General features: G+C 40.3%; 2 protein-coding genes across 6 annotated transcripts in view; one reads left to right on the top strand and one right to left on the bottom strand.

The window, feature by feature from the left end:
- The window catches only part of DOCK1 (dedicator of cytokinesis 1), a 352,450-nt gene that overhangs the window by 211,405 nt on the left and 126,658 nt on the right, over nt 1-14,387 (bottom strand). The gene's annotated exons all lie outside the window — the stretch shown is intronic.
- INSYN2A (inhibitory synaptic factor 2A) overlaps nt 1-14,387 on the top strand; it is a 63,014-nt gene that overhangs the window by 37,432 nt on the left and 11,195 nt on the right. For all 4 annotated transcript variants that reach the window (XM_081193013.1, XM_081193012.1, XM_081193014.1 and 1 more), the window contains one exon: nt 9,806-9,877. In XM_081193013.1, the coding sequence (XP_081049139.1) occupies nt 9,806-9,877 (72 nt within the window). The remainder of the gene's footprint in view (nt 1-9,805; nt 9,878-14,387) is intronic.

Here is a 14,387-nt window from a genome sequence, read left to right as displayed (position 1 = left end):
TTTAAAGAGATTATCACTTAAGAAAGATTTTTTTGCTCTTTTTTATTGAAAATTACCAATGCAATCATTTAATTATGGCTCACAGAAAGCAACCAAAAGCTTGTGTAGGCTTTCTAAAAACAGGCTTTGAATGTGTGTTTTGAAGTAATTTGCTGGAAGCCGCTCAGAATGGCTGTGCAACCCAGTCAGATAGGCAGCATATAAATAATAAATTATTATTATTATTATTATTATTATTATTATTATTATTATTATTACTATATAACTTACACAGAGTCAACAAAGGACTTAAGAGCAGAGCAGTCTTCAATTATTTAACTATCTCATGTCAATTGCCCTTAATTAAGAAAATATATATATTCTGGAGGAGAATTGTCGAAAGTATATTTATTTGTTTCTACCACCAACAACTTTTGGTATACATTGTGAGTGATTTTATTCATTCGGTTGAACTTCACTTGAGTAGTATTCTACATGTTAGCTGCTCTTCATCCCATGGGCTTTCAGTTGGGAAGTGAACATGAGTGGGTTCCTTCCCCACTTTCATGGCTCTCACTGTAGGGAGGTATGACAACTGAATTAGTAGCGGGTTAATCTTATAAACTCAGATGATACTCTACATTCAAAACTGCCATCTTGCCCCCAATCTGGGTGGGTATCAAGTAAAAGAAACAGGAGCTCCTGGTTTAGTTGTTCAGTTTTCTCCAGTGAGTAGAATGGAAGAAAGAAGACTAAGTGTGAACTTTTGGCCCATTCAGCTTTTCTGCCTCAGAACAATCCAGGAAGGTGGAGAATAATTTGTGAATGGCCCCTTAGCAGTTATACTGGATTGTTGTTGCTACAGTGTGAGGCCAAATACTTACTGGTATTTAGATGTTTAACTGCTGTACTTTCAATTCATTCCTGAAAAAACACATCTGTTCTTAGTGGTGATAGAGTTGAGCAGGCAAGAGAGATTGTTTTCATTTCTTCAGGCTCATAGATATACAAATTTGTGCTACCTATCTTCTGAGTCTTGATCTCTGGGATAGTGCATTATCTTGGTTGCAGGCATATAAAAAAGAGAAGACTTCATGGTTCATGTTGACAGCTTAGCTACACCCAGGAACCATTATCTCCTTGGTGAGTGGAGTGAGATTAGCATTACCTCCATCTGCTGTTCCTGAATCTTCTGAATGACCCAAAGAATCAACTTGAAAGGAGGAAAGTAGAGCAGACCAGTCAATCTCTCACAAAGACATCTGTCTCAATGGATTTTTACATTTGAGAGAGAGAAAATGCTTATCTAAAGATTTAAGCATCCATTCCACCTATTTATCTGCTCAACTAGTTCACTGTTGTGTTTTAACCCACTAGCAATATAGACTATCTCTGTGGCTGGCCAGTCACTTTTATCCCAGTATATTGTAGGCAGTCCTTCAAGGAGTCATGGAAGACTATTCTTCAGTGTTGTGATGAGTACTGCCTTGTTGGTTTATGCATGCTTTGGCTATGTTATCATTGCTATGAATCAAGATGTCATTGCTTCCAACATGTTCCTGAAATGCTAGGAGAACAGCCTGTATGGCATTCAGTTTAAGCCAGCTGACACTTATCCCAGCTTCAGGCTTGGAGCAGGTCCATTGTGCCACTAGATTTTAAAGATGATCCCCCAAAACAGATGATTAGTATTGTAGTAAGAGTGTGACTTGCTTAAAGGAATTAGCCATCATTTGGGGGGCTCCAAAGTTCTTTGATGAAATAGCCACTGACAGATGAAGTTGTTGAGCAATTCGATTCTGGAAGGGTAGAGGTAGCAATTGCAAGGCTATAGGGAGATAAGTTTGAAGGGGCATTTGCCGAATAGAAGATGTTAGTTATCACCACCAGAATAAAACAAATATGTTTTGGAATTCTACAATTCAACCACTACAAATGTAGAAGTTAACTGAAAGAATGATGTTATTGTAGGTGAAGCAATTTACCAAACGAAACATCACTTCTGGGAATCCCAATCTACTCCAGGTACAGCACCCATGTGCCAGTAGCTGATGATCCTTCCATGTAGTTGTGAATTCCAACACACTGGTGATTACAAGATGCTCCCTGCACAATTGAGGGACAGTTATAATAGGAAGTGGATCACTGCTTTTTCTCTTTTCCCACCTGAACGGCTATTTTCGCCTTTTGTGACCTTTTTTTTTTTTTAAAGTGAGGTTGGTTTTCCTCATCATCACCACAAGAAAGAAAATGATTGATCATTGCATCTCATGGAAAGTTTCTACATCTAGAAGTGGCAGGGAAATTCCAGGCAGATCCCCTTTGATGAATTTATTCTCTGAGCTCCATGTGCCAGACAACATGCTTCTGCACAAAATGGCAGCCACAGATAAAATAGGAAAGAAGCCAAATGGCGCAAAGACCAAATCACATGTCTAAAGGTAACTTTCCCAGCCCCTGAAAAGGAACAGCAGCCAGTGATTTCATGCCAGCCTAGATATGAAGGTGAGGGGATAGGAAGAGCTGTCCCATTCACAGTGGGAGAAAGGAAACAAGGGAGTGCACCAATATCTTGATAAGAAGCACCACCCACCCAGTTTCTCTCCACTAGTGAAAGATCCCTAGAGTCATGTGTTGGGAGACTAATGACAGAATGAAAGTTTGTTTGCTTCTTCTTCTTTTTTTAAAAATGGATTTTACATACAGTGGTGCCTCGCAAGACGAAATTAATCCGTTCCACGAGTCTCTTCGTCTTGCGGTTTTTTCGTCTTGCGAAGCGCGGCTTAGCGGCTATTAACGGCTTAGCGGCTATTAACGGCTTTAAGAAAAAGGTAACAAACTCGCAAGAACTCACAAGACGTTTCGTCTTGCGAAGCAAGCCCATAGGGAAATTCGTCTTGCGGAACAACTCAAAAAACGGAAAACTCTTTCCTCTTGCGAGGCATTCGTCTTGCGAGGCATTTGTCTTGCGAGGTACCACTGTACCGTTACTAAGGGCTTGAAATTTCGGAATTGCCAAACATATGCACACTGCAGGAACTAGCAGCTATATTATTTAAAAGGTGTCAGTGGTGGTAGTAATTGTATGGCATACTGTAGGGTTTCATCATTTTTCTCCAAAGAATTAGTGGCTGTGCAAAACCGTTGAAGTAAAAGAAGACATATGATGACCAATTTAAAAAGCAATATCCAGAACTGCTAAACCTATACATAGAAAAACTAAACTCAGCATTTGAGAATTATTTTTGGCATCTTTCCCCTAAAGGTTTCCTTGTTCTTCTTAGCACAATATGTTTCTTACCCTTGTTTTGTATATCTTGATTCAACAATACACAACCCTCTTGCCTTCTCTATCTGGTCCTTAGGACCATATCTAGGTCATACACCAGGCATAGGCAAACTTGACCCTCCAGATGCTTTGGGACTACAACTCCCATGATCCCTAGCTAACAGGACCAGTGGCCAGGGATGATGGGAATTGTAGTCCCAAAACATCTGGAGGGTCGAGTTTGCCTATGCCTGTCATACACCCTTCCCCAGCAATGTACCATCTCCCAAGGCCACACTCTTTATAAGCTCATTGCATCCTCCTTGAGGGTTTTTGCCTGGCTAGAATGTCCTTGAATTCGAATCCTGTTTCTTCCTTGCCAGCAGAAGGTAGCAGGGGTGTATGGGGGATGGGTAGAATAAAGCCTACTGTACAAAGGTGAAATTCACATTCGTTGTTTCACCTCCTTTGGTTCTAACTCTGCCCACCAATTATATTCGGTCTTGAAGTTTAGAAGGGAGCATTACATTCAGCCAGAGAGAGGTTCCCCATCCCTGTCTTACATTACTAGGGAATAATTTACATGCAACACAGAGAAATAAGCATACTCCAACGGGATAAAAATGCTTTCAGCTTTGTTCCCCTCCCCCCATAATCAAGCTCCAATTAATGAAAGCTTTTGTAGCTAAATTCACTATATTCAAAAAAATTGCTGTAAACATAGAATCGTAAGAGTTTGAAGGGACCTCAAAGGTCATCTTTTCCAATCCCTGCAATGCAGGAATCATAGCTAAAGTGTCCATGACAGATGGCCATCCAACCTCTGATTAAAAACCTCCAAGGAAGGAGAGTCTATCACCTCTCGTGGGAGTCAAACAGCTCTTGTTCCACTGCCAAACAGCTCTTACTGTCAGAATTTCCCCCCAAATGTTTAGTTGGAATCTCCTTTCTTGTAACTTGAAGCCATTGCTTTGAGTCCTACCATCTAGAGCAGGGGTAGGCAAACTAAAGCTCGGGGGCTGGATCCGGCCCAACCGCCTTCTAAATCTGGCCCCTGGATGGTCCAGGAATCAGCGTATTTTTACTTGAGTAGAATGTGTGCTTTTATTTAAAATGCATCTCCGGGTTATTTTGTGGGGCATAGGAATTTGTTCATCCCCTCCCCCGAAAAAAATATAGTCTGCCCCCCGCAAGGTCTGAGGGACAGTGGACCAGCCCCCTGCTGAAGAAGTTTGCTGACCCCTGGTCTAGAGCAGGAGAAAGCAAGCTTGTTCCATCTTCCATGTGACAGCCCTTACGATATTTGAAGATGGCTATTCTGTCTCTTCTCACTCTCCTCTTTTCCAGGCTAAACATACCCAGCTCCTTCAACCGTTCCTCATAAAGCTTGGTTTCCATCTTGCTTGCCCTTCTCTGCACACATTCCAACTTGTCAACATCCTTCCTAAATTGTGGTGCCCAGAAATGGACACAGTATTCAAGGTGTGGTCTGACCAAGGCACAACAGAGTGGTACTATTATTTCCCTTGATCAGGACACTACAGTATACTTCTGCTGATGCAGCATAGAATAGCATTATTATTTTTTTACTGCTGCATCACACTGTTGACTCATGTTAAGCTTGTGGTCCACCAAGACCCCTAGATCCTTTTCACATGTACTGCTAGTAAGCAAGGTATCCTCCATTTTATATTTGTGTATCTGGTTCTTCCTGCCTAAGTACAGAACCTTACATTTGTCCCTGTTGAAATTCATTTTGTTAGCTTGCACCCAGTTTTCCAATCTGTTAAGGTCATTTTGAATTCTGATTCTGTCATCTAACAGAATTAGCTACTCCTCCCAGTTTGGTGTCATCTGCAAATTTGATGAGCATCCCCTCAATTCCTTCATCCAAGTCATTTATAAAGACATTGAACAGCAACAGGTGCAGGACAGAACCCTGTGGCACCACACTTGTCACTTTTCCCCAGGATGACGAGGAACCATAACTGAGTACTCTTTGGGTTCGATCAGTCTACAAATCCTGTTATCTCGTTCAACCAACATTTTACGAGCTTCCTCACAAGAGTATCACGGGGGACTTTTTCAAAAGCCTTACTGAAATCAAGATACACTCTGTCCACAGCATTCCCCTGAAACCTATAATTTTTTTTTAAGATCAGTCTTTTAAAAGTACATGACAATCATTCACTGCAGTAGCTGCTGAAATTAATCCAGTTAACCCTTTCAAGCACAGTGAATACAATGCCTACAGTACTAAGTGTGTGTAGGTACACATACATGCAAATTGCAGCACAAATTTTAGTGGTGGAGTAGTTCTGCATATGAAAAGAAACACAGTGACAGAAATCGCTGCTCCACTGAACAGAATGGCAAAGCAGACACTGAAGAGTTTTGTTTATACAACAACAACAACAACAACAACAACAACAACAACGCATCTGGGGCTCTCAGTTAGATTGATTTGTTCACGTACAGTGGTGCCTCGCAAGACGAAAAGAATCCGTTCTGTGATTCTCTTCGTCTAGCGGTTTTTTCGTCTTGCGAAGCAAGCCCATTGACGGATTAGCGGCTTTTAGCGGCTTATCTGCTGATCAGATCAGCTGATAAGCGGCTTAGCAGCTTAGAAAAGGGGGGGGAGGGGAAAAACCAGCAGGAACTCGCAAGACATTTTCGTCTTGCGAAGCAAGCCCATAGGAAATTCGTTTTGCGAAGCACCTCCAAAACGGAAAACTCTTTCGTCTAGCGAGTTTTCCGTCTTGCGAGGCATTCGTCTTGCGAGGCATTCGTCTTGCGGGGCAACACTGTATTCCTAAAGAGCAGGCACTGTTGTCCTATTGGGGGGGGAGAGAGAATTCTGAGTGGTGACACTTCCTTCAAGCCAGTAATTTTTTTCTCTGTGTAATTACATAGATTCTAGTTTCACTCAAAACATTTTATTGTCGAAATGCTGTGCTTTACATGCCCACTGCAAACCAGATAAAAGAGGTGGCAGTTGTAATTGTACTTAAAAATCGCCACATTCACTGTTAGCATACTGAAATGGAACTAAGCAAACCACAGCCCAAGGATATTAGAGTCACTGACCCCTAAATGTACTCAGTTGTGAAATTCAGCAGAATCCGATTGGATAAGGGAGCTTTCATTTACATAATAACTAGGATATTATTAATCCCTGCACTCAGACTGGCTAAGGGCTATTAGCCACAGTCCATGAAGTAGAATAATCACTGAACAGTTGAGAGCTAATTCAGCTAGGGATTCTAACTGATAGGTACTTGTGAGGGTATAAGCCAGTCAAAAAGAATTTGCATAACAGTTATGCCATTAAACTCATCAACCTGCCTAACCCTTGAAAGCAAAGTAATTCATGTTTAAATTAATTTGGCACAGGGCAGGGGTGAATTGGTAGGGGCCCAATGGAACGTATAAGGCAACCGTTTCTACTTGCCTAAGACCAGTTATGAAGGGATGTATTGACACTGTTCAGTTATTGGTTAGTTAACTGATAAAATTCAGGGGGAAGCAACACGTTTGATATTTGCTCCAAAATTTTGTAGCCAGAGACTGACCCACTTTGAACTTCATTATATTAAATTCAATGTGATGCACAGCAGCGGCCCACAGATTTATATGAAAGGGAGGGGAAGTCTTGAGCCTACTGCCCGCCCCCAAATAAGCAAAAGAAGTGTTATTATTCTGAGGAACTGAAATGGTGCTTTCATGAACTATTTGAGTCACAATCTATTACAAGGCTTCACGTTGCATTCTTCAAGGTTAAATGATGAAATGCAGAAATATGGCTGACTCTATAGGAACACATTCTCTCTCAGTGACAGCGTGAACGGACCTCATTTGGAGGTGACAGTATCCCAGGACACAACTGTTAAACTGTCTCAAAGATTTGGCAGGCAGAACTACTTGAAACTTGCTATACATTATAATGGGCAGAAACATATTATGGCAAATATTTACAATAACTAATTGCTGCACTAATGTACATTAGAGGCTTCAGTTTATGGGTTATCTTTGTATATAGACAAGTCACTGTTATCTGTTCAAAATGTGGGTGTTACTTGATCCCATCTGACACCTTTATAGGTGGTGAGCATGTTTGTAAATATTATTACTGAAATACAAAGTAGGAGGTGAAATATAATGATATATATTCCCATCTACTAACATGCCCTTGACTCAGACAAGATAAGTTTTTCCAAAAGCTCTTCACTTCTTTCAAGAACAAGGCAGATTAAGGGCCAAAGTGTATGTGGCATTAAATGATCTCTGCATTTCATGTGCTAGTTTTTAAACTGTAAATTGCATCCATGAGCAAGGGCAGCCAAATGTTGGAGTCCCAGCATGCGAAGGGGAAATTCAATCCCTCCTTCCCTTGTTGTATTCCTATTCTAAAGCTGCAATTTGATTTTGGGCAAATCCCCCATTGGAGCTAATCTGCCATTGGTCCAGTTTGGACCTAAAAGAGCTGACTGTTCCTCTAAGTGGTAACAATGAGTAGAACCAACGTTCTAAGGAAGCAAACATGATATGTGACACATTCGAGACCTCTTCAGAACTAGGAGGCACTTTTAGCACAAACATTTGGGGACCCGTTTATTAATCTTTTACCATATATTTGCATGGTGGTATTGCTCCTGTTGAGACCCACCTTACCTTGGATCATGCTGTGACCCACTAGTGAATCCTGACCCACCAGATGAAGAAGAGTACTATGGGATACATAAAAATATGCACTCTAATATAAAAAATTATATATAGACTGACACTTTTGTGCTTGTTGGTAGATGTAAATTTGTGTTTATAGTTCACAATGACATAAGAAGAGCCCTGCTAGAAAAGGTCTGTCTAGTCCAACATTTTGTTTCCTACAGCAGCCAACCAAAGAGAGACAATAACTCCCCTTCTTATTTTGCTTTGTTTCAAACATTAGCACACAGAGAGCATTTGGGATAATTTGGGAGTCAATAATTGATAGGCTGGCAGGTATACTTTGGCTAGGATCCAAAGAGCTACTTCAGTTGAAGCAAAGCATGTAGTATAAGCTGAGCCTTATTTCATATCACAAGCTGCTTTTGAAATTCATCTCACTTGCTGAAGCAGATGACTAACATGATGTGTAACTCAAAAGAACTACATATGTACCCCTGCCTCCCCTTCCCTTGTCTTCCCAGAGTATAAATTTTAGATTCCAAATTCCCCCAGGGCAGGGACCTATCCTCTTGTGTTCTGTAAAGTGCTATGCACACTGATAACTGTGATATAAAAAAACAGATAACTGTTCACGGTGCATTGGGGTGGAGGCTACTATTTAAAGACACACACACACCCCGGCTCATGGAACCACTTTCACAGTTCACTGGTGAATGGATTGGATTTGAAGTGCACCCCAGAAATGGAAAATAAAAATGATAAGGCTGAGTGTACGCTAAATGGCCTTGGCAGCCAGGAATATTGAGCATATTTCCTTATGTTCATGCTGCTGGACTTTAAATGTGGCATGTGGTACAATCCTCTGCTCTCCACTTTTTTTGACTGTGAAGTATTTGCCACCGAGTTCAGTGGGGCTTACTCCCAGGTATGTATAGACTGTGGCCTGAATAGCACTGAGATTCATATAAGTACATAGGCAAAAGCCAATTCACCAGTGCTGTTTCTGGAGCACTTGAAGTTTTCCACAAGATTTTATATGCAGGCAGGGCAGGGTAAATACAGAGTTCAAACTAGATCGTCCTTGCACACATATTTATATTCAAACCCCAGCATTCTACACCTCACCTCATTTTCAAGTGGCTTACTAAATTAATTCTTAAACTTGCTAACAATTTAAAAGCAACAAAAAAAAAAAACTTACAGAATTTGGGATAAAAACTTGCACCTAATTTGGATGTTATCTTTTAACAACTTGCTTTGCAGTATGCAAAGCTACCTGCATCTGGCCTGTAACCTTAAGCTTTCTCAAAGCTTCACCTGTATTACAGCTACACAACAATTAGTTAACTATATTACATTAGAAACGGACAGCCCACAGGCCACGTACAGCTCGTGGAAGGCAGTCCCTTAAAATGTTCAGGTGCTATATGTCGTATTTCCAGAAATAGTGTCCAGGAGCTAGAAAGCAAATTATAAGAGTGAGAGTGATTTGTATGCCTTTCCTCATAATAAAACCCTGCTGCTGAATAATGATTTTAAATATTTAGTTATGGTAATAGTCTTCATTCCTGTTGGCTACCACAGGCGACTGGAATATTCGCCTGATGGGGGTGGACAATGCACATCACTCAGGGCAGAACTTGTCACCCACTATGTTTTTGCTAAGTATGGTAATCTATAATAATTTTACATATTTTAACCGCAGCCATCTGCTTAAACTGTCTGCCCTTGAATATCAAAGTTCATAGGCATCCTTATATTCCAAAGCACAGGTGTAAAAGTATGGCCAGCAACCAACTGGGAAAAATAAGGTGTTAATTGCTGTAGAAAACGAAAGCAAACAAGAAATAAGCAAACACTTTTAATCATTTCATGTTCTTATCTTTGTAGGCTTTCATATCGGACTGGTCAAGACACATCTAACTGTGACACATGCAGGAACAGTGCATGTATAATCTATAGGTAGGTTAATAATTGCCATGTTCCTTTAAATTGGGTAAAAATGATTTTATTCTGTAGTGGAAGATCGAAAGCAAGTCAATGTTTTAAATTGCCATTTCAGCACGAATGCACAGAAGACTAGGAAATTAATGTTTATTGCACTATAAAATCCAATTTATAAAGTATTTCAGATATAAAAAGAGAAATGAGACGAGGACACGTGTGTGTTCTGTATTTGCACAAGGCACACGCAGAAAACTTCAGCATCATGAGAACGTTGAGCTTAGGGGTAATGCTGATGAACTTGAAAGCAATACTCAGTGAAATCTCAGGGGTGCTTTGCGCTTCATGTTCCAGACTTCTTGTATGTACCTATTAAAAATGTTAGAATCAGAAGTAGACACACTCATTTTGCTTTATGGAAAGACAGCCAGTCACAGACCTCCAAGTCATATCTACTTGATGAACACATGGTAACATGCATGTCTCTACTTCAAACACATTTTCCGTGGGTACATATCACAGGTATCATTTAACATGTATTCATTAAAAATGCTAAGTGAACTCAAACTGCAAAACTGAAGGGGTGAGGCATTGTGGGGGGTCTGCAACATAACTAGTAGAATCAAGATAAATTATAAGCAAATGAATTTTAAAGTTTGAAACACTAAATTTAAAATAATGCAGAATTTTAATAGTTTTAGCACGCTACATAGATAATACAGACTGCATCAGAGGAAAATATGTGCCACTATTCTTTGCAACAATGACAGTGAGGACTAGGTCAGTAGGAGGAAACTGACTGCAACAACTGAGTAGCTCAGGGAATAATTGTGGGATGCTTAGAGCACAAAAGGCTATATTAGTAACTACATTTCATATTTTAAGTCTTATGGTGTCTGTTTGCACAATATATCAAACACAAATTGAAATGCAGGAAGCCTAATGCTATCTCATTCATTCCCCTTTGTAATGTATGCTGTTAAAGAAATTAGGGGCTCTAACTTCAGAAGTTCTTAAGGGTGCAATGGCTTCAGGTGGATTTTGTTCCTAATTTTCCAATTGCACATGATGTTTAGGTGAAAATAGCAGCAAATCAGATATGCTTTTGCTGCATCATTATTCAAAGCTATTTTTGTTAAAAGTTAATATTTGGCATTCTGTACCTTTATGGGGACGCAGGTGGCACTGTGGTGTAAACCACTGAGTCTTGGGCTTGCCGATCAGAAGGTTGGCGGTTCAAATCCCCGCAACGGGGTGAGCTCCTGTTGCTCGGTCCCTGCTCCTGCCCACCTAGCAGTTCGAAAGCACGTCAAAGTGCAAGTAGATAAATAGGTACCGCTCTGGCAGGAAGGTAAACGGTGTTTCTGTGCGCTGCTCTGGTTCGTCAGAAGCGGCTTAGTCATGCTGTCCACATGACCCAGAAAAACTATCTGCGGACAAACGTTGGCTCCCTCGGCCAGTAAAGCGAGATGAACTCCGCAACCCCAGAGTCGTTCGCGACTGGACTTAACTGTGTGGGGTCCTTTACCTTTTTACCTTATTTTATATTAAGGTGAACTAAAATAGTAACTTCATAAAGAAGCATGGAAATATGTAGAAACATATACATCAGATACATTAAATACTACAGTTCAGTTTGCATTTTAACACTGTAAAGAGGAGATGGGGAACTTGTGGTCCACCGTATGATGCTGAATTATGACTTCCATCATCCCTGACCACTGGCCATGATGGCTCGGACAGAATGGGACTTGGAGTCCAACAATAGCTTGGAGGGTAACAATGACACCACACCTTGTGGTGAAGAATGTCCCATATTTTTTTTTTTAGAAAACCTTGTTCTTTCCTTCTTTTTCATTAAATCCCCTCTTCCAAACATTTCCACCCATGTAAGGGCTCCAGACAAATGTTTACCTTAAAAAAAGGTCAAACCATTTTTTTTTGGGGGGGGGGTTGTCCTAGAGTAAAGTTTCTGGAATAAAGGAGAGTGTGGAGAAAGAGTTGCACATCCTACTTTTTCCCTGCTGCAGATCACGCTTTCCAGAAGCAGCTGTTTGGTTAATGTTAGACACAACTGTGTTGTAATATGTAGCTTGGGTCGTTGGGAAATGAAACAGGAGTCATAGTAGTTGTTATATTTTTCAGTCAGCACTTAGAACCATATATACCAGCATGGGAGTCTGAGCTCATCGGGAAACATATAAATACCCTTGTTCTCTATCCTGGTGATACATACAATCCACTACATCCAAACATTAGACTCAAATATACACAAAATGTTAAATGTTTAAACAGTGCATCCAAGATGAGTAGACATGAAACAGTCTCCCCTGCCAGCTGTCTAAAAGTTTCTCCTCTTTCCTGTCCCTGCATATTTAGATTGCATCACCTTTCACTCCATCCATATTTTTACAAGGACAAACTTCACTGTCCACATTCCCATCAGGACAATAATAAGATCCAAAGAGCTGGAAAGAGAGGGCTTTCCTTTCTGGCAACAGTAATGCAAGAGGCAGCAGAGAAAAGCACTGCACTGTTCTCCAGAGACTATTGCCTCTCATGCTCACTCTGTGCCCAACACCACAAACACACACACACACAGAGTCATAAACACATAATCAAAGGGAGTTCATTCATGTGGCAAAACCACCTCAACATACAAAGAGGAGAACCAGTCTGAATGTGAGATAGCAGACATGAGAGAATGGCCCTCTCTAAGCACCTCCACTTACAGACAAGAAACAATTTTCTAAATCTGCCCTGATTAAAGCATATTTTGTTTTGAACCAAGGCAGCTATTTAAGAGGTACTCATAATGTGCTTAAGAGGCTGTGTATAAACTCAGGAACATAATCGTAGGGTAGAGGTAGGATGTGCTTAGAAAACTCATATAAATGAAACCCTTTTAAACTGGACTTAACTGAAGCATAAAAAGCAGCCTCACAGCAATAAATCTATTGCCCTCCTGACTACCCAACTGCATCCTCTAATGTCAAGTACAGCAACTGAGAAAGTGAAATGTAGAAATTATTAAATGTAATTAATTTTCCTCAATATGACATTCTTAGAATGTTAATGTACCATGGCACAATAGCTGGTGTCTAATTAAAGACCATCATGGCATGAAAGATGAAGATTTCAAACAACTTAAATCTTCTTTTCCTGTTTTTTTCCCCCCTTTTCTTTTACTGTTCATCAAAATACCTGATTATTTTGACCAACTTTATCAGTGCCTAATATTTTTAATATACACCGAAGCTCTTCTTCCTACTTTCTGGACAGATTTCAAAGTAGTAGGCAGTTGGCTACTTGGTTTTTATGTACGGGGAATTTGGTTTGTCATATATAACGAGGATCTATTTTTTAAAAAGAAAAACATGTGCCCCTGATGCCACATTGGAAAACTTGCTCAAAGAAAGTGGGTGGGATTCTCACTGGTGATTCCCCAAATACATCCTTTAAAATATCTTCTTTTCTTTTTTTTAAGAATGTGTAAGGTTGACTTGGGGTAAAAACTGTAGGGAAAATAGTAAGTGGACACAAAAGCACAGGTAACTAAAGCCTCAAGCATATATCCAAAGAGATAATGGAAATGAGGCTTGTGCTGAGTGTTCTGTCCAAGATAGTCAATAATCTCCAGATTGCCTGGCTCTCCTGCTTCATATAGTCTTATATCCCCAACCAGGGCCGGATTTAGGTTTGATGAGGCCCTAAGCTACTGAAGGTAATGGCGCCCTTTATATGTCCAGCTGTCCTGTGTCAACAACAAATTGTCACCGTTTTTGTGTTGAATATATGCTATATGGTAATTTGTGGACTTAACAGGTCCATACACAACACAAAACACTGTTGCTGTATGTAGGTTTTATTTTATTTGTTTTTTATCTAATATTTTGGAAATGTACATCCAGAGTTTTTGCTTTACATTTTTGGGGGCCCCAAAGAGAGTGGGGCCCTAAGCTATACCTTGTTTAGTTTATATGTAAATCCAGCACTGTCCCCAACTAAATTGCTGAGAAAGGCAGGAGGGTAGCAAGGATAGCTAGCCTGCTCTTCCACAAGGAATGTTGTACTATAGCAATATAGAACACTTTTTGCCAAACTATGTGGGCTTCAGATTGTGAGGAGAGGTCTGCAAAAGTATTTTGTGATGGGATATGGGAGTCAGTTGTTCAGTACTTTTTAAAAACAATGACACTGTGCTAACCCAAGCAGCCTTATGGATCCCAGTATCAGTTTACACTGGTCATTAGATTTCACTGGTAGAAACTGATAATGAGTTACTGACATTCCCATAGCATGAGCTGCGATATAGTGATATTACTGTGAATTACTATGAATTAGGAGGGTAACAAGCCTGGGGGAGAGAAGGTTGCACTTCATTTAAGGAACAGATTTGTGGTCCAGGATATTCCTGGATTCTTGTTCATCTAGGCATGGCTGAAATATACTGTTCCTGGCAACCAATGAAATCATATAGCTGTGAAGAAGCTTGATTTTTAAATTTGTTTAAATGTATTTCAGGCCC

Source organism: Podarcis bocagei (genome assembly GCF_964188305.1).
Source record: "Podarcis bocagei genome assembly, chromosome: 4".
Lineage (NCBI taxonomy): Eukaryota > Metazoa > Chordata > Lepidosauria > Squamata > Lacertidae > Podarcis > Podarcis bocagei.
Note: the sequence above shows the minus strand (reverse complement) of the source record. Positions and strands in the feature narration are given on the sequence as shown.